The sequence below is a fragment of the Anolis carolinensis genome, chromosome 5 (assembly GCF_035594765.1).
Source record: "Anolis carolinensis isolate JA03-04 chromosome 5, rAnoCar3.1.pri, whole genome shotgun sequence".
In the NCBI taxonomy this organism is placed as follows: domain Eukaryota; kingdom Metazoa; phylum Chordata; class Lepidosauria; order Squamata; family Dactyloidae; genus Anolis; species Anolis carolinensis.
In genome coordinates, this window is record NC_085845.1 from 192972059 (window position 1) to 192993409 (window position 21351).

General features: G+C 39.3%; 1 protein-coding gene across 8 annotated transcripts in view; it reads left to right on the plus strand.

Annotated features, from left to right (window-relative positions):
- Nucleotides 1–21351, plus strand: part of sox5 (SRY-box transcription factor 5) — an 824881-nt gene that overhangs the window by 423519 nt on the left and 380011 nt on the right. For 2 of the 8 annotated variants that reach the window (XM_008110345.3, XM_062983195.1), the window contains exon 1: nucleotides 6058–7000. The exons of 4 other annotated variants lie outside the window; for them this stretch is intronic. In XM_008110345.3, the coding sequence (XP_008108552.1) occupies nucleotides 6963–7000 (38 nt within the window). In that variant the 5' untranslated portion in view covers nucleotides 6058–6962. Of the gene's footprint in view, nucleotides 1–6057; nucleotides 7001–21351 lie in introns of those variants that run through there. 2 more of the 8 variants (XM_062983190.1, XM_062983196.1) reach the window with 1 other exon arrangement.

Below are 21351 nucleotides of genomic sequence, written 5' to 3' on the forward strand. Positions count from 1 at the left end.
CACTGGTAGAGTATGTTAATGGGAGTGGGATTCTATCTTTGCTTTGAGGCTCTATCTACTCTGCTTTATAATTCAGTTTCTGATTCCAGATTATCTGTTTGAACTGGATTATATGGCAGTGTAGACTCACATAATCCAGTACAAAGCAGATAATCTGGATTCAGAAACCAGATTCTATGGCAGTGTAGATCCAGCCGTAGAGTTATCTGTGGAGGTAAAGTAATGGAAACTGTAGCAGATATGTGAGTAGTACACTGTTTGTCCCACATTTACTAGCAGACTATACCTTCTTCCAATTGATTACCGCCACTTTTGGTCTCTGTCAGCTGATTGTGCAGAGTTTGGAGGAAAGATGGTATGTTTCCTATATCTATGCCTCAATACTTCCATGACTGTTTTTAAAAACCCACAAAAGCAGGGATAGTCCCTCTATTTTTGAAATGAGGATTCAGCAGGGGCTTTAGGACGTCTAGCAGGGCTTGAGCTCCAAAAAGTCACTTTGGCAAATACATGAAGTTTCATTCACAGATATTTTAAAAGCAGATTAAAATTCGGATGACATCAGTTGAGTTGGAACAGTAGAAAGATGTTCCAGGTTGCTCAAAGGCTTGGAAGAACATTAATGAAAGGGAAAGTAGTAAATGGGTTCTTCTTCTTCCTCAGTCATTTGCAGTACTGTATCTTCATATGTTTTGGGTCAGATTAATATTTTGTATATTACAGGAATACATAAACAGAAACACATGGGATCACCCTTGCCGTCCTCTCCTGTCCTCCATGTCACAGCGCTCTCCAGTATGGGATCTTCCAATTGGCTGTCACCTAAAGCAATTAACAGTATTTCAATCATTTCAACAAATTAAAACAAGACAGCTAAAACTGTTTTGAAGGTTTAAAACAATTGAAAGCCATAATGCACACATAAGTAAAGGTAAAGGTTTTCCCTGACGTTAAGTCCAGTCATGTCTGACTCTGGGGGTTGGTGCTCATCTCCATTTCTAAGCCAAAGAGCCGGCGTTGTCCGTAGACACCTCCAAGGTCATGTGGCTGGCATGACTGCATGGAGCGCCGTTACCTTCCCACCAAAGTGGTACCTATTGATCTACTCACATTGGCATGTTTTCGAAAGGCATGACTACATGGAGTGCCGTTAGCTTCCCGCCAGAGTGGTACCTATTGATCTAATTACATTTGCATGTTTTCGAACTGCTAGGTTGGCAGAAGCTGGAACTAACAGCTCACGCCGCTCCCAGGGTTTGAACCTGGGACCTTTCGGTCTGCAAATTCAGTAGCTCAGTGCTTTAACACACTTCACCACTGGGGCTCCTTAATGCACACATAGTTTCGGATAAAACCAATTAAGCTTTGATGGCATATATCTATATATTCTACTTGGGATTTTAAACAGAAGAAAGATACCATAACACCAGAAAAATCAGAGTGTATGTTCAGTGGCCTACATTTGGTTTAGTGTTCAGCAGTTTGGGGTGTATGGAAGTACACATGCGCACATACACACAATATAATGTTTTTACTTGATGCCAGAATAGCACCAGTGTTGACACCAATCAAGTTTCTAAAGGAAGGCTATTCCACATCTTGAACCAGTGTCAAGAGTCTCCTGTGTCAGACATTTTAGAATTGCAGTAAGATCTTTTTAGTACCTGGAAATACTCAATTCCATGATAAGTCCCAAGTAAGTATGGATAGCAACAGCCTTTGTTTTGTTATACAAGGCCATAATGCTGTCCATTTGTTAGCAATTGGTATCTTAGTCTGAAAAATGCTGTCTACTTTCAACATTTGGTATAAGCCAAGCTTCTCCAAACCACCTCTTTGCAAATGCTGGAGATGGTGGGGAGTATAATTCAATCTGTTTGGAGAGCACTCCATTGCTCAAAGTTGATATAAACCGCATTGAAGATTAACCACAGCTTTGAGTTCATTTGTAACTAACACTAAATTATGGTTAATTGAAAATGGAAGTGGAAGATCCCAATCTCTGCTTTAAGAGCTGTAATAGAGAAGAAGAGGGGAACACCCAGTTCCAGGGTTCATACATAAGACACTAAACATCTATACCAGATCTCTAATGAACCATCAAAAGGGAGGAAAAAGTGAAAACAGTGCATACGGTCAAAGAACCCAGATTGATCCGGATAAAGGTTCTGTGCCTTTATATCAGTAATTATATCAGAATGGGAATGCTGAGTAAATGCATTATTTTTCATTCCTGTCTTGTAAACTGTACTGGCTCAATGTCCCTCTTCTGTACAAATATTAAAAGTACAGGAGTCTCACATTTACTGATCTCTATCTACTAACTGTAGATCAAGTAGGGTGAACCCAAGCAGGAAATACAGTACTATCTATGGGCCTTCAAATCACCTGTTGACTTATGGTGACCTGATGATTTGCATAGGGTTTTCCTAGGCAAAAAAATATTCAGAAGTTGTTTTATCTGTTCCTTCCTCTGAAATACAGCCTACACACTTGGTATTGATTGGTGGCTTCCCATCCAAGTACTAACCAATGTTGACTCTGTTTTATTTCTAAGATCAGATGGGATTGCATGCCTTTATATGTTAAATAAAACCAATGTTTGTTTTTCTGCTTTGGATTTTAAATAGAAGAAGATGTATGTTAACGGTCCCACATTTGGCTTGCTGTCCAGAAACTTATTTAGTCCTCCCTGAACCCCTTCCAGCAGTTTGGGATGAATGGAAACATGGATAAAACTGGAGAATCATCCTTGTTGTTTCTTAATATTCATCTAGGGTTGTAAAGTTCCCAACAAAATATATGCCATGTCACCGTACTCCAAGTCTCACTCCATCTTACTATGTGTCTGAACTACAATCCTGTATTTGATGACATATTGAATAGTTACTCGTGTACAAGTTATGAATCCATGGAATCTTTTTCAATAAATGTGAGATCGTTTGGCATATGGGTTGTAGGCATGATATATACTCTTCGTGTTTAAATTAGAGTGGTGAAATGTGCAAGTCCATTCTAAAACTTTCAACTGCATTTTAGTGCCCACCCTCCCTCCAGATCTCCTTGTGGAGAAGTTGTAAATTACTTGCATTTACGCGAATCAGCTCAATGTGTGGAAACATGTATTTCTTCCAAGTAGACCAATACCGCTGAATTTTCTCATTCTACCTCCCAATAATGACACATTCTAAAAAAATGTAAAAATGTTCAAACACATTTATCATGCAAATATTGACTATTTAGAAAACATTTATGTTCATGAATGCATTTAGTTTTGTGTACACACAATGCAAGCATTCTGTCTGGTTGCTAAGGTGTGTACATCTGTGTCGTACAAAAACTGACATGGTCAAATAGTTGCAGGGTCAAAACATTACGTCCTTCCATGTCTGAGCTGTAGGGAGGAAAGAAAAAGAGGAAGGAAATAGAAAGTAATCAGACAATAAAGGCACAAAGAGATATGAATATGTACCTATAATTTAAAATGTCAGCAGAACGCTTTCATTTCTGTTTTAGTGTTTTGAGGAACATGCTGGGAAATACAGATTTCTACAACTAAAGGCCTTCCAGATGTGCTAATGACAACTCCCATAATTCACAGCCATCATGGTTATGCTAGCAAGAAATAATGGAAGTTGTTGTCTAATTCACCTTGAAGGTGCTGGGTTGAGGAATACTGGAATCTGAAGGTAGATCTATTTCTACTTAACTTATTTGATTTAGAACTACCACCTCTATTTGATTACTTATTTTGTTGGCTAGTTACTATAAGTTTGTATTAATGTGTTCATTTACTGTTTTGATTTGTTTCTATTGTTTATTATGGCTTTGAATGTTTGCCATCTTTTGTTGCAAACCGCCCTGAGTCCCCCGGGAAGAAAGGATTATAAATAAAGTTTTATTATTAGGAAAGGTGATTTTCTTTTCATAGAGTTTGCCTTAGTACATCACATATAGTAATTTGTCCCATTGATAATAAGGCATTTCCCCCTTAAGGTGTGTGCATATGTACACACTTTCTTCTTTGACTTGCCACTGGGACAGGGAACCTTGTTTGATGCCGCTTTATGTGTGTGCTGCAGGTGTCAAATGTGAATAGCAAAATTGACAGATTTCCCTCATCATTGGGATTGGCAATGTTGTTTGATGCAAGTTTGTGTGTGCTGTGGTAGGTGTCTGATGTGTATAACTGAACTAGTTGCCTCCACCTGTCCTGATTGTGATTGCTTTTCCATGATGTAGTAAAAACCCGCCTTGGTGCAGATGCCTGTTTGTGTCAGGGCAATGCACAGATACTGTGCTGCCTCAGGCCCTTTGCGCGTTCCTATTTGCATTTTGTTGCAGAGCATGGTTTGGTGGGGGTGGCGGTGATCCCTGGCATCCTATGTCAAGAGCCATTACCCGATTACCTTCTCCCTCTGCCAAATTGTTGCATGAATTACGGCAAGCAGCAATGGAGGCCAGGATATGCTGGCCACCACTGTCACAACTACCTTGTTATCTTGGCCACAATTGATTCCGCCGAGGAATGAAACCGAGACCCCCCAGGAAAGAAAGACCCATTGTGTTTTCAGACTGGAGATTATTCCATCCATTCTTCATGCACACAAATACACTCCGTAATGTACCAGGAATCCATTCCTCAAAGTCCAGTTATTCCGATAAAGAGTTTGGAGCTAAGGAAACTTTTTAACAAACCAGGGGATTGGGAGGGTAGGGCAAGAATTATTCTCTTTCCCCGCACTCTCCCTTTTGTTTGTGGCGATGGCGGTGTTGGTGTTGCCAGGCTGCTTCATAGCACTTTGTGGGCAACGCAGTGAAACCGACAGAGTGAGTGACAAGTTGTTTACAGGTTTCCTTGAAGGGGCCTCTGGTATATTTCAATCTGTCAAAGTTGCTTTTCTTTCCTCCGAACAATGCTTGATTGTTGTGGAGGGTGGTTTTTTTTCCTCCTGCACAGAGTGAAAGGTTTTTTTGGGTTTAAAAAAAATGAAGTCTGAGTTGGGGAAGGGGAATATAATACACACATGTGAATCTGTCTGTCTAGAATTAAGATTCTGTGATTTGTAGAATAGCAATGTCTTTGGAGAAATGGCTCTTAGGTGTTCCTAAAGCTCTCCCCACCCTTTCTTTCTAACTTTTCTGAACAAGTTGCTAAGTGCTTGCTGTCTTAACTAGGCAACCCCTTGTTTAAATTCCTGTTGGCCTCTCCCTCCAACCCATTGAGCTGCACCTATACAAAGGGCAAAGCAAAGGGGGTATAGCTTCTTTATTAGATAATAGCAACGGAGGGATTCTGGTAGGCTTCCTTTGTGACAGAAAGAAATAGTGCACAAGCACACCTGTGAGTTCAGTCCCTCTTTGTGCTAGCAGACAGATAGATGTACAAATAGAGCAGCAGGTTAAATATAATGTGTGCGCTTCATTTGGGTAATGCTTTTCTCTTTCCAGCATCCTATTGGTGGAAGAGCAGGTTGTGGCAAAGGGCCGATTAGGTTTAGTAGAATTTGCTAATTCTAGCAAAAGAAAAAGGTTGTTTTGTGTGTCAGTTTGTGCAAACTCTCTACTTTTGACGCACACACACACACAACCTTTTGTATGATTTTCCCTAGTCAATCTCTTTTAGAAAAAATATATATTTTGCAATGTATGTTCCTCTCTATATGTTTTGTGCCATCTATACAGGAGTGATACAGGGAATTGGGGAGTCATGTATGTGTGTTGGAGAAGATAAGGAACACAAGGTGTCTGTGTGTATGTATGTATACATATACACACCCTTGAGATATGGGAGCATTAGATTTATATGTATGAATGTATATTTATAACACATATTTTGCCCCATATCTTCTCTGGGAGACTGATTCTAGACAGGAAAACCAGGGCTATGTGTTGTCTATTTATTCTGCACTTGTGATATAATCGAAACCATACCAAAAGAGATTAGATTAGCCCCCACCCTTCAATCCTTCCGATCCAGCCTGAAAACATGGATGTTCAAACAAGCTTTTAACCTTGAATAGGCTCAAATGGGCCCATATGAAGTTGACACTTGGTACTTTGCGAATTGGCGGCAGCTAGTTTTATCTAGTGATGTTTTAAAAATTGTATTATTTTGATTTTATGTTATATGGGTTGACAGGAGTTGTTGTTATAATTATATGTGACTTTTGTTTTATACTCACATACAATTTTTATGTTATACGTTACCTCCTGGAGTATCTTGTAAGCTGCTTTGGAGTCCCTTTTGGGAGAAGGTGGCGGGATAGAAATAAAGATGATGATGATGATTATTATTATTATTAGAAATCAATATGGATTTGACCCTTGGTTTCCTCCGCTGCCTCCCTGCTTATTTTTGTTAATTTTTGTTAAACATTATTAACGATTTAAAAATGAGACCAATTTGGGCAGGGGCTTAGACTTGCCACTAGCCAGCCTGTGCCTTCAGAAGGAGAGGAGAGAAAGCAAGTGTGTGCCTGTTTGTGGGTTGTGATGATGGTGATGATGGTTGGAGGTGTGGGGAGGGGAGGATGAAAGGAGCTGACTTTGCAAGGCTCCTTTCTTTCTGTTTTGGAGGAGGAGGAGGAGGAGGAGAAGAGGGGGACAGAGGCGAGCAGCAGAGGACAACCATGTGGCGCAGCTGTGGGCTGAGCTTGCTGGAGCCGGGCTCCTCCAGCTAGAGTGCGCTGCCCCTTTAAGAGACTGGTCAAGGAGTCCTAGCTCAGAGAGAGAGAGAGAGAGAGAGAGAGCGAGGACAAGAGAGAGAGAGAGAGAGAGAGCTGGAGCCAGAGGGGGGGAAAATCAATCGGTTTAGGAGGTTTGGATCCACTTGACAGGTTCAGTTGGAGGCGATCCTCCTTGGCGACGGCGACAAAGGGAAAAAGAGAGAGAAGAAATTGCGCGTCCGTCCGTCCGTCCCTCCGTCCGTCCTCTCTCTCTTTTTTGTTTCCCTCTCCAGCATGTTAACCGACCCCGATTTACCTCCGGAGTTTGAAAGGTGAGAGGAAGCGACCGACCGGGTGCCTTTATTTTGCATGCTTTTTTTTATTTATTTCCCCGGGAATTTAGGGATCCCTTGCGCGCGTGGCTCAGAAACGGTGCGGGGATGGCCGCAAAGTGCAACTTTCCTTCTGTAGATCGTCTTGTGGAAAGGGGAGAGAAGACAAACAACAACAACAACAACGAGGGGGAGGAGGAAGAGAGCTAGTAGGCACTTTGGCTCGCTTTCCCACCCGGCTCATGTCAGATGGCTTGCTGCTCCGTGTCGGGTGTTTTGTTGCCATGCATTTCCTCTGCCTCCTCCTTCCCTTTTCCCTTCTCCCCTCGAGCCCATCGGGAAGCCATCCAGCCCAAGTCCCGGCACCTACTTCTCCTTCTCGGAGCCGGGCTTGGAAGCAGCATCAGCGCCCCGACTCTCTCTCTCTTCTTCCTCTCTCTCTCTCTCTCTCTCTCTCTCTCCTCTTCTTCTTCTTTCCTTTCTCTTTCCTCCCCTCCCTTCTCCTCCTTCCTTTCCCTTCCCCGGAATTAATCTGCTCCACGCCGAGAAGCGAGGAGATCTTAGGCAGGTTTTTGACTTAATATCTTCCCCCTCCTCTCTCTCATTCTCTCTCTCTTTCTCTCCTCCCTGTTTGTCAAAATAACAACAACAATAAGAGCCTAAGCCTTTGCTAAAGGGAAGGAGCCGGGAGCGCTTCCTGGAATGAATGGGAGAGGAGGAGGAGGAGGAGGAGGAGGAGGAGGAGGAGGGCAGGCTTGAAACTTTCAGCCTGAGCCTTTCCAAGAGGAAAAAGGAGAAACTTTCTCGGCAGCGCATCGCATCCACATGACCTTTGGGTTGTTGATCTAATAAGGTGGCTTCTTTGGGAGCAAGTGAGCAGGAAGTCATAAGAATCATAGGGCAGAGGCAGAGAAAGGGGGAAGCAATACTCTTCCTTCTGATCTGATCACCAGCAAGTTTTGGAGTGTCTCAGAAACTTGGTCTTTTGGATACTTTGGGGCTTCTTTGGCTTCTTTGCACCCAGGACCATAGCCAGGAAAAATTCCATGTGTGTGTGTGTGTTTGAAACTTTTTTTTTTGCCCACTTTTGATCCAAAACTATTTAGCTGTTTGTGATTCCTTTATTTTATCGCTTTTAAACTTATTTATTATGCAGTGCTTTTGACACGAAATAAATAAATAAGCCAATCATGAAGAGTAGTTCCATAACGCAAAATAATTTAGAAATCAGGTTCCATCCATAAACTTCAGTGGACACTCATAGGGATTTGGTTAATCAGTTGCAATTCATGAGTAAACCAGGTTTTTTTAAAATCTGAAAAATGTTGGTGAGGGGGTTTGAACCCTAACCCGCCCCCCCTTTGGCTACATCCCTGCCCTCCCCTCACCATCTCTATACACTTGCTAAAGTTGTGCTGTTCTCTCTTGGACTTTGCTTGATTCTACATCCCACCTCCATCTCCCCAAATAGGTTTGTAACTCTGGTTCAGTTTCATTTCCAGAGGCAAGATTCTCCCCCAGCTGCATGTTTATAGATCTATCGATTATCTATCTATCTCTATCACTTGTCTATCCATGGCAACTGTCCGGTAAATAACCCTTGTTTGACTTCAAGGAGGAAGTTAGACTTTGCCTTTGAAAGCAAGCTTAAAATGACCAGGGTGGGTTATTTCTTACCTCTCTCCCCCCCTCAAGTTTCACAAAACCTACCTTCTGCATCACCATTTGGTTACATCTGACTATTCAATGCAAGCTAGGTGATAGACCAGCTGGTAAAAAATATGCCAAGTCAAGCTGTTCAGCATTCAAGGCGGCTGAATTTGATAGTCAAAGGCACAGGGGGAAAATATCTTTCAAGCATTCTAGGATGGCGGGGTGTGAATGAATTAGGTGGAAGGAAGCATGTACAGATCAATGCCCAACAAACTATTAGGAGAGTTGGATGTTCTGTAAGTAGGATCGTGTATGTGTGTGTATACATTTAAACATATAATGTGCATTAATTAGTATCAAATCCTATTCAGTCCAGTTTTTATATACACACACACGCTCCTCAGCTGAAAACTCCTAGAACTAGAAACTCCTTCCAAGGTTTTATCTGCTCCAATTATTTTCACTTCTTTTGCTTGAAATCACAGACATCTCCCATCCAGCAAACCCTTTCCATAATATTTTTCTATGATTGTATCTTTGAGAACTTAAACTGTTTATCTTAGGACGCGATCACCAGTTTATGCTTGAGGAAATAACTAGAAGCATAAAAGTCTTCTGCCGCAATAGCAAGGGAATACTGTACGTACAAATGCAAAAAACCAGGGATTCTCTATTAAAGAGATCATAACAGCAACATTAAGTGTTCAGGTGAACTGGGTAGGTGCTGAAGGCAAGAGTGCAAAGGCTACTTTCTGTCTTAGAAGGGAACTCCTGGCTGCGTGGACTGTAGTAAGCCAGGAGGTTTCATTTTCATTTTGAAACAAAGTTTTAACTGATCAACAAATCCGGATGTCTTCTTTTTAAATCCCTCGATGCAAGGCGTGCTTAGAGTTTACCTTTTAAAAATACAGAAGAAATAAAAAAGAGTTGGTTAAATCCACACCTTTCTGGCTTTCACAGACATGTGGCTATCAAGGCATAGATATAGAAATGATTAAATGGTGGCGAGAGGGAGGACAACCTTGTCATCTCATGCTTTTTATTCAGCATTTTCCATCTGTGGTTTTGGTTGGTAATACAAACCAATATCTCTGTTAATCATTACCATTTGTTTACATTCTCTTGTGTTTGACGGTAGTGACTAACCACACATACATGGAGAACTGTACAGGTCGGGGAGATTATTTACATGTACAATCCACACGGAAACCTATGATGCACTGCTAGGTAGGGATGTTTGAATTCCACCTCCTGTTTGTGTGCATGTGTACATGTGTTTGTGTGTATGTATTTTGATGAAATTACAGGGCTACCACTTGTCACAGCTTAACTAGCTCCTACAAATGTGTACAAGGCCCACTAAAAACAAAAAGCTAGATTGCCCAGTGATTTATATTCCATTTTTATATAGATTCATTTCCACCTCGACACTTTGTTCTCAAGGAAGAGACCTGTCCCATTGCCTTTTCAGTTCTAAAACTTTTGAAACTTCAATTTATTTAAGGGGAACTGGTGGTTTTGTCAGAGGAGAACCGATCCAGCTTTTGTTTTGGTCCTTCTGTGATTTTTCTTCTTCACCCTGGCTTTTTAACTTTGGTGGAGCAGAAACTGGAGTGAAAATTGCCCATATTAATATCTACATGAGTCTGTGAATTCATATCTGTGGTTTGTTGATATAAAGGACAGGTTTAGCATGCTCTTATCAGTTAACATGTTGGGTTCAGATAGGAATAAAGCTCAACTCATCTCAAAGTTGGGGTGCAACACTTTGTAATGAAAATGTACCAAAAGATTTGAGCTAGGACAAGCTTCTAATTTATCTAGAATTATTGTGATGGGTTTTGATATACCACTTGTGGCTGTCACAGTTCATGCTAATAGGCTCTTCAAAACAATAAGATTTAGGTTACTTTTCCAAGTAGACTTCCCAGGGTATGGGCTTTATCAGACCGGTGGGGCTCCTTTCCTGAAATGCACAGGGCTGTATGTTTTTATTTTTTTCTCCCCTTCCCACAATTGTGACAATTCATAGCTAGCTACAGAAAGGAAGGCAAGATGAAGCTATTTCCCCAAACTATCAGTAGAAGAGACCTGTTAGCTCTGACATCACAACTTTACTGTGAAAATTTCAAGAACTACTGATAATTTGGAAATGCCTCACACAAACTTTGAATATATTCCCAAAATGTTGTAAAAGGAAAAAAAAAGAATAAAATGACTGCTGGTGTGAGATGTTTCTGAACCTGAGATAACAAGTGTGACATTGACACAATTTATCTGCACATTTTAGGCTACATGTATGTTTCAGAAGACAATGCTGCGTACCTGGGTTCATGTGACTTCAAGGTGAAGGGTACAATCCTAACAGTAAAGAATAGAGGAACAAGGTCAGAGAAGAATGAAACAAGATTAATAGTTTGATTTTTCATGATGTAAGATATAGGGGGAACTTAGATTAGCAGTAGACATCAAAGAGGTGAGGTTTTTGCTTTTTAAGTCTCAGATAGGACAGCGACAATATAATATTATGAGTTGCGTGTGTAATCCCAGCCTCCCTCTTCATTAATTTGGGTGTTCTTCCAACACTAGCAAATGACAGCATGTTTTTCCAATATTGCAGTTTTGTGTTAGCTGAAACTTTCTGCTAATAGAAAGAGAGAAACTCTGCCCTTTCCTTCCCTTCACCTCAAGGTTGCTGTCGATTTGGAAAAACTGACGCCTTCCTTCAATGGGCCATATTATAAATGATTTGCCACTCTTCTTTTCCAAAGTGCTTTAGCATTCATCCTTATCCTGACACCCTCTAGACGAGTAGGACTACAACTCTCAACTTTCCTGGATATCATGCTAAATGATGGGATTTGGACCTTTAACTCATCTGGAGGGTGCAAGTGTAGGGAAGACTGTACAATAAGGACTCCTTCTATAAACCAAAGTGGGCTATGACATTAACACTTGGTACATTATGTGATTTGTTTTCCAAGCTGCCACCTCTCCTGTGTTTTCCTGTTTGCTAGTCCAGACATTGATTCGTACCCATGACCTGAGAACGGCAATAAACATCATTTTGGGCCAAACATAATTTGACCCATTGATGCTGCCTTGTGCTGTGTGCTCTCGGTGTGTTCGTTTGGCCAGCTTTGCAAGTGCTTTTGTGAACAAAAAAACCCAAACAAACCTCTAGGAAACATTTTGGCTATAACTCACGCAATAGTCTTCCCCCTTCTTGCTGTCTATATGCAAATGAATATTTCAGTAAATTTGTAAATTGCCAGACAAGTGCAGCAGAGCCGAAACTGTTCTAAGAGGGAGCTAAGAAAGGACGGAGCCTTGTGGTGCTCCCACCAAATGTAGAATTTAGCAGGACCAGATTCCAGGAGGCGACATTAGGGTTAATTTGAAAGTGGCAAGGAGAGAGCTGAGGGGCCATTCAAATCCCCCCCCCCCGCTTAGTCCCCCTTGACATGCGACTTTAAAATGTTTGCTTGTGAGTACAGTTTGCATGTCTGCTATCTTGAAGAGTCGAGAAAGCTTGTTTCTCTTTCTCCCTGTTGTCCGGAGACGTTAAGCATAATGAATGCATGAGGTATTTACTGCTTCTTAGGAAGCTTTTAACTAGCAGCTATATCTGTGTCAGAGCCTTATTAAAAATGTGACAACCTGTCTTGTTGTTTTAGCCATGGTTCTTTTTGATAGGGATTGAATAAGTTGCGTATGGCAATGTATATTTTACTTTTGATCAGCCACCTTGGATTTAACTACAGAATATGCATAAGCAGACCAGCAGATGAAAATGGTGGATCATCGATATAAAAGGATCACTCTGAGTGATTTTCACATTAATGCTTTTGAATATCTTCGCCTCCCTCTCCCAATGAAAGTTGAGAAAGGATGACATTTTCCAATCTCCTTCTTTTAGTAATAATTTTGTCATAATTATAGGACTCAGGAGGAACTTCTGCCTCAGACAAACATAGTTCGCTTAAACACACCATACCTTTTGATTACATGATAACTTTAGGAAAATCTTCCCAATACTTGTGTTACTTTGTTGTGGCTATGGTTTATAGTTTCAAAAAGACATGAAATTCATATGCTGTGTTTCGAAACAACAGCAATTTCATATGCTGTGTTTCAAATATGTTTCTGATATTCAGATTAAGGATACATGGTCATAGATTAAAATGTTATTGCAAAGGTGAATAAAGTCATCTTGGAGATATTACTAAATGGAAGAACTTGGTTAAACTCCCTCACCCCACAAATCTGCTCTTTAATTAACATTGCCTAAATTAGCTTCTCTTCTAACACTTCAAATTAAGTGGACTGTGGAGCAGCCTGTAGTAATGTAATACAACGAAACACAGTCTGTGCTTGTGTTTGTGTGAATGTCTATTATTATTATTATTATTATTATTATTATTATTATTATTATTTAAAAAGGTTGTTCTCTAGTGTTTGCCAAGTTGAGAGCTTTGAGAGAGAAGTTTTGTTTCTTAAAGGCAATTCGATCTGTTCAGGGCTGAGTTCAGTTTTAGCTCAGTTTTTCATCTATTCCTCTGCCAAATCTGCCTGTTCCAAAATCCCGTTTTGTACGTCTCGTTTCTCCTTTTTAGAGACCATGCAATGTCTAATCCCCGTCAACCACTAGGGGGTTATTTGAGAACGGAGGAGACAGTACCTTCCATCCAGCAAATAACTGGCTCACCTCTGTCATACACTGTTGCAAACCTTTGCCAAATTGAGAATCCCATGCCGTTGGAAAGCAGCGTCCAAACCAGCATATCTTTGAAGCAAAACAAATCTATTTATAGAAGAATAGATGGGGAGAGTAGACCCAATTCTGTAAATTGCTAATGTCAATGAGGTTTCTTTTTTGCACAGTGCATACTCAAAGCAAAGTCTGTCAATAAGGGGAATGTGGAGCAATTATGTGAAAGTGTATTTTTTGTTGGGGCCAGTGGATTAGCACATAATGAAAGAGGCCAAATTCCCACTGCCACAGGCACCAAAGATTAATCTATTGGGATATGATTGAAACCAAACTTGTCAACAGTTTTTGTCTATTTTTGTTTGTTTTCCATAGGTGTCTGATAGTTTTGGCTACTGCGTCCTTTGGCCAACATACTTGTTAACTAATTTATTGGAGTGGGTGTGCATAATAATTATAAATGTGCAAAGCATGCCACAATTGCATTGAATTAACAGAGACTGGTAATTTTATATGTTAGAAATCAGCATTGCACCTGCACAAGACAGAGATAGAGACAGAAAGAGAGGGACAGAGACAGAGAGATTCATTGATTATTGGTATCCCGTCTAAATGGTTTGGATTGACAGGGCAATTCCTTCTACAAACTATTGTAACTTCCATCCCATCAGTAGCTCTACCGAAAAATGTGGTCTCCATCATGCTAAACCTCTGTTTTAATTCAAGAAAACATTTCTGTGCTGTCACAGAAACTCTATGAATACATTATAATTTATGGAATATTTTAAGGATGCAAAAATTGCAGTGGCATTGCTGAAAGTAGACTCCCCTTCCCAATTTAGATATTGTAATAAACTGTTGAATATAATAGTATAGTTACGCTTTCTGTTGAATGCAAAGATGAGATATGTAACATTTGTAATATAATAGGATGTGGGGTTTGGAAGGCACTAATTTTAACAATTGTTTAATATGTGTCCCACCTAAACTACCTCTGTGTCCCAATATTGTTGAACGAACCGTTAAGAACATATGTGTATTGCAAGATTGAATATAGCTATTCTATAACTTGTGATACCATTTTTACTTCCCTTAAATTTATAAAAATTTCCTTCTAGAAAATTGCAACATAAACAAAAATGAATGAAACATCGATACATGCTATTTTAACACCCCCCCCCCCAAAAAAAAGAGAAAGCTTTCACAAGTTGTTTCATTCTGAAGGACAGCTCAAAGGTATCACAAAGCTGTATACAAATTATTTGTTACATCCAACATTTACGGGCACAATCCAGTTGAAAGAAAGCACATTTATTGCTCACAGACTTCAATGAAAATATTGGAAATGATTTTAATTCCCTTACTTACCTTGCATTCCTTCGGACATAAACTTTGGATCATTCTTTGAGTTCTAATGGTATATCATGATAATTATCATAGTTTATATCATGTTCAAAAGAATCATAGAACCTTGTTGATTTGATTCCTCCCCTCACGATAATAGTTCAGTTAAAGTATTCATGCTGGAAATATTGACAACAGAAATTGAAATAAGTATGGTATCCTCTTCAGTCCATCCCATGCTTCAGCTTCTTATCTTTGTGATTGCCATTGTCTGTCTTTGGGGCTGTAATTATTTGAAATGCTTCCAAGTGTATGCTTGTGTGTGTTTTGTTTAAGGGACTAGATTTCATGTAATATAAGAGGAAGGTCAAGGATTAAGTGGCAGTCCTGGAACCAGGGTTTCCTCAATTATGTTAACAAGCATACCCCAAAAGTTTTTTGTGGTCTTTCAGAAGTACTCCACCATTGTATAAAATCCAGTTAGAAAAGATTATTATTCAGCACTAAGTATATAAAGATGTGCCATGGTACAAGTAGCCTTATGGTGGACCAAAATGCCTCTCTATAGAGAGTATAATTGAATCATCCCAGTCTTGTGAATATTGAGCATTGATTCTGTGCCATGAAACATCTTTGAGCTAAACCTCTTTACCTTTAGATAGTGGCAGTCCTTTCGGCAGTATTTTAGCACAAATCCATGAATTGTTAGTAGCATGAAGTCTTGGTTTTTGACTCTCAGCATCCCTGTACTTAGCTTCACTATGGCTCATTTATTTGTTGGAATAGTTAATTAGGGGATCGGCTTTATTTTCATAGATGTCTCAGACATGAATAGTAATAGACAAAACAGTGCCAGGTACTGATGTTTGTTTGTTTTAATTAATCTATTGGAACCTTCCTTGCTTTCCATTCCTGTTTTTTCCCCAAAGGAAAAATACATATATTGATATAGATAATATAAAATCCATATAAATACTTAGTTCTTTTCTTGGATCCACAGGCTAGATCCAGCTCTCTACGTGTACATATATGCATTCTGTTTATGCATTGTACTTGTCCTTGCTTTTATTTAATATATTTCAACTCTCAGCGTTGTTGTGAAATATTGTGTACCAGTATTGTTTATTACAGCATGCCTTCCATTATTTGTTGAGTCAAAAGCTCTCAGTTTTAATTCCTAGCAAAGCATTCGCAACAGAACGCTTCTTGCCTGACATTAAACATCAGAATTTTGAACTAGTCTATGGTTTGTTTAAGATGATAAAGCTTCTCTGTGTTCATCTGAACTGACAGGCAGCTTGATCCACACAGTTCAAATAACTGGATGTTCTTTTTCAAAACAGTCTAATGTAGTGGGTAGACTTTCTGATTTAGGGCTGGGAGTTCATTTCAGCCCTCTGTCAAAAGATTAATTCTTTCAGTCTTTAGCTAAGTTGCTTTTCTCAGTTAAAATTAAGGGGAACATCACTGTAGAAATGAGCACACCTTTTGGTTTCCAGTCAGTGTCAATTTCACATCTAGCTGAAATTTTCTTCCACTTCCACTATTTTAATGTGATTTTTATTTTTATTTTAAAATCCCCATTGCACGTCTGTGTTAATATTTCCCCCCAAAATATGTGTTTAAATGTGGATGCTGATACTTTAAAACTCTTTAGAACAGTGTCTTACAATGTTTGAGTAAGAGAAAAAAAATTAAGGATAGGTAAACTGTGAGCAGTACCTTCCTCCCAAGAGCTCCTATTAGTTGGAACGGATTGGGTCATTTGGTTGGTTAACTCACGAAATTCCAGGTCCTCAAGCATTTTTATAGTTGTGTAATTCTTTGGTACACATATTTTGTGGCTTAGATTGCTTTAAGAAAAGAGGGCAAGTAAATTCTTGGAGGATGTAGCACCATCATTACCTAGTTCCTGTGATAGCTCAATGGGATTTTTGGAGTCAGGAGGATGTGAGTATGTGGCTGTTTTCATGATCTCTTTAACCACTATTGACAATAAAAATGCTGGGCTAGATTGACGTTAAATCTCATCTGTTAGGACTCTTCATATGTTCTTTGTACATTTATGGCATGAGATAAAATGCTAGCTAATCTTACTGATATCTTAGCCAATAGTGCTTTCAAGTTGTTGATATGAATGGGACTATATCCTAGCAATTTGACATAGCCAGGCTTTAGGTGGAGTTCTATCATCGCCACTAATAAAATCGCATCCTTGCTGGAAAGTGAAATCCACCGGCATGAAGCAAAACATAAAAGATTCTTGTTCTCTTTCCAACCAGTTCAGCACTTGGTGTGGTTGCATATGTCAAGGTAGACAGGAAAAGGACAAGGACACTTTGTGTTATCCTCGTACTATTGCAAGCTAGAAGAGAGGCCTTTCTCTAAGCGTAAGACGGCACACATATGTCCACTTTCAAATTGGGGCTAATTGTCTGTGGCACACAAAGAGCATGACTACCAAAAAGTTTGTTGGCTTCTTGACAGTTACATCGTGGACGAATAATAGGAAAAAGATACTCTGTGAGAGCATTAAACCAAAGTGCCTTGCTTATTAACTCTTGTAGAAAGTTCTTAACTCCACACTATTTCTTTCTGTTCTGAGATTATCATAGTTGGTAAAGAAATACACTTTTTACCAGTGTAAAGCTAAGGACAAATTGAACGTTCTGTTTCCTGTCAATTTTGTGTGCTTTGCTTATCATTCAATTTCAGCATTAATAATCATTTCAGAGGAATTGCATGCCTTTACACTTTCTGTTGCCGTACATATTTTAAAATCTGTATGCTTATACTGTTGGGAAGCGTAAAGTCTGTTGGATGGCTATTTTCTAACTCACATAATCATAGAGCCAATGTCTTGCATGCAGAAGATGCCAGCCCTCGGCGCATTCATATAGGGAGGAAAGCCTTTTGCCGGAAACCTTGGAGAACTGTTGCCGGCCCTTGTCAACAATACTGAGCCGAATGGACCAGTGATCTCACTTGGCATCAAGGGACACCATATGGTCCTATGAAGAGCGCAGTTACCGACATTACTTACTCTGGCTTATTCTTCTTTAACCTTTCTCAATTCCATCTCCAATTGCTATTATTCCAGACTATTACCTGTATTGGCTGGGACTGATGGGATCTCTAGGTCAAAAAATCTAGAGGGAGCAAAATTAGAGAAGGCTTATGAACTCTGGTAAGCAGCTGTCCATCTGGAACTAAGGCAGAAACAGGGAGCAGGGGGCTTGTAGCAACATGATCTTTTAAACCGGGGATGCTACGGATCATACCTTGGACCTTCTGCATGCAGAGCACAGAGGCTACACCCCCTGAGTTTGAGAAGAAAAGCTTGGTGTACTTGGTTTTCTCTTGAGTTCTATGCATTTGGCTATTTCATTTTGATCCACTTGCGACTTTACACCCATCTACTAGCTATCTTTGTGTGTTTTTTCCTATGCTTGTTTTGTATGGATTTGGATAAGTAGACTGAGACTTGTGAAATTGTTAATTTTGTAAAAATCATGTCAGAAGTGACTTGAGAACATACTGCAAGTCGCTTCTGGTGTGAGAGAATTAGCCGTCTACAGAGACGTTGCCCAGGGGATGCCTGGATGTGTTACCTGGGAGGCTTCTCTCATGTCCTCACAAGCTAGAGCTGACAGATGGGAGCTCACCCCATCTCATGGATTCAAACTGGCAACCTTCACGTCAGCAACCCAACCCTCAGGTCAGCAGTCTAGCTGGCACAAGGATTTAACTCATTGCACCACCATGTCTTACCATGGTGAAACCTTGTAGTATTGTAATTACATGTTTAAATGTATGCTTTTGACCAATTTCCAAGTTGGTTAGCGCAAATGGTTTACTTTAAAGTAAAATCAGTATATGTTCACAGATGTATCTACATTTTGAAATTACACTCCAATCTCTAACCGTTTTGGGAACAAAGTTTGATAGTCTGGGAGCATCCACTGAGAAGACTCTGTCCCATGCTCTCATCAAATATAGTTTAAAAAAACAACAAAACACAAGCATACATACACAAACACTTTGACAACCTTTTCATTAAAAACCCCAAGGTGTAAAAATAAAATATTCTTATATGAGAGAGCAACATACATGGGGATTTAAATCCCTAGAACACATCTAGGCTGATGAGGCCACAATAGGGGCTTGAAAGATAGAAACGTCATCTCACTTTTACGGATACTGCGCTTCCCTTATTTGCATAGTATGGAAAAGTGACTTTGGCAAGTTTATTTGGCAGCAATATATGTTAATATGTATTGTTTTGCTCCACATGAGAGAAGGTTCTGATTTTTACGAGCAATCCTCTGAATATTTTAGGGGTGTTTTGCAACTCAAAAAGAAATTGAATTGCATTTCTCTGGCAACTTACATCTGGATTTTGGTGCTGGGAAATGGCAACGTTAACTTTGTGATCGCATGATGGTGATGATCATGGTGATGGCGATCATACTTTTCCAGTCACAAGCTGTTTCTGTGTTGAAAGTAAATGGTTATCATCTGTTTAAAGATTTGCTGTTTTGAATAGATGTCGTAGAGTTATTAAATGTTTTGCCCAATCAATAGTTTGATCTAACAGTCTATAAATTGTGTTACTTCGAAAAAACACAAAAAACAGAGAAAGATAATAAATGAGAAAGAGAGAGAGAAAAAAGGAAGATGTAAGTACATGAAATGTTATTATTATGTATTGATGAAAGATTTGATAGTTTGTTTGACCATATGGGACATTTCATATCTAAGTGTTTAAAATAATAAGCCACCCCCTTATCACATCATTGAGGCAAACTTAGAAGATATTAGTGTAAGTGTGAGATAGAGAGGGAGGGAGAGAGTATGAATGTGCAGACCTCGAGAAATTACTTTCTACGAATAAATATTGCCTGCTTCTTATTGCAGTGGCTTAAATGCAATTAGCTTTTTTTCTTATGGAGTCTTTAAAAAGAAACCCTGTGTGCTTACTGGATTTTTTCCCTACTTTCTTTTTTGGGGAAAAACTGTATTGGTTGAGAATAAAAAATGCCATAACCCATGAAAAATCCCTGCTAATATGCGGCAGAAGTAGCCATTTAAATTACAGTAACATGAAATTATACTTGTTACACCAGTAATGTGTCTTCAGTCATCTTTGCTATGTTACTTGTCAAGTATGTCTTTATTATGTCCTTATATTTCAAAGGAAGGAACTAACAAAACTACCCCTGAGTATTTCTTTCCTAAGAAAACCCTGTGAATTTAATGGGGGTCCCTATAAATCGACAAACAACTTTAAGTCATGTACAAACACATATACGGAGGAAATTACAATACTTGTTACCGCTATGTAAAATATTCAGAGCCTGGAAATGTTATGATTTGGGGCTAAATTCTCAATGTCTGCCAGCCTGCTTTACTATTAACTATTATGTTGGAAGATTCTAGGATTATAATCCCTGAAAGCAATATTTCCAAGACCTAGTTAATATTATCCCTACATATTTGAATAGAAGAGGATAGTCTCACCAAGTTTACTAACAGGAACCTTGCTTCTATAGTTCCATTCTTCACAGAATGGAAGGAGTTTATATATAGCTTCAGTTATTGCTCCAGTTTGGCTCAAGGTGTTTCTCTGCTTTCACTTTTCTCCTTTTATATTATTATGTAATTGTAAGGATATTACATAATTTTGTACAGCGTAAAAATAAGTGTGGGTGTCAGATGGTGTACACAAGAAGGGCAAAGCTCACTTATTATACATTTATTATGACTCTTGCATTCTCTGGACTTCGTTTATTGTGTATCTTCAGAGTTTGGTTTCAGAAATAAGTTTTTCCTTCACCCAGAATTGTGCTGTTGGAGAGTGTAAGTTCAGCAGTACAATTCAGAGTTAATTAAGTTTTTAAAAAAACTGTTTACTTTCCTCTCAAATAAGTTAAAAGTTAGGTGTTGATTTAGAACTAGTGCATTATTATTAGCAAACTCAGAAAAGTTTGCTAGATAGATTTTTTTTCCTGATAACTTTATTTTAAAAAGATTTCAGAAACTGAGGAACAAACTCTTCACTGAAAATCACATCTCCTGGCATCCAGCTCTCTGTCTTTTATCTTATAGACTGCCCTTTGCCACATTCCCCATTTTGAGTTTCTAGGAACTGCAAATTACAGATTTCTAGCAGTAGTCCAATTACAATCTCTAAAGGTCTCGCTCTAGCAAGATGAAATATAATACTTAAATTACTTAAATATGTAAAGTAGGGGGCTTTGGAATATCATTAATAATGATAGGTTCAGGGATATTTACAGCTTCCAATACTCGTTTCCCCTCTCTCTACTGTCTTGATGGAGGTCAAAATATAGCCAATGATAAGAGCATGTGACAAGTATGTTTTGACTTGAGGCAGCTGAGTAGCTAGTCTTCTGAAACAGTACGCCTGACATGATATGCTAAGGCCGTTTATCGAATCAAGGAGTTGAATATTTGTTTTCCTATTCCAGAAGTGAAAAGTCACATATTGGGATAAACGAACAAAATAAAGCAACATGTTTCAGAATGGTTATGCCATGGATATATAGAGGAAAGGGAATGTGAACCCTGGTGTGCTTAGAATACACACTTGTGTGTGTGTTCCAGTGAAGTCTCACACCCA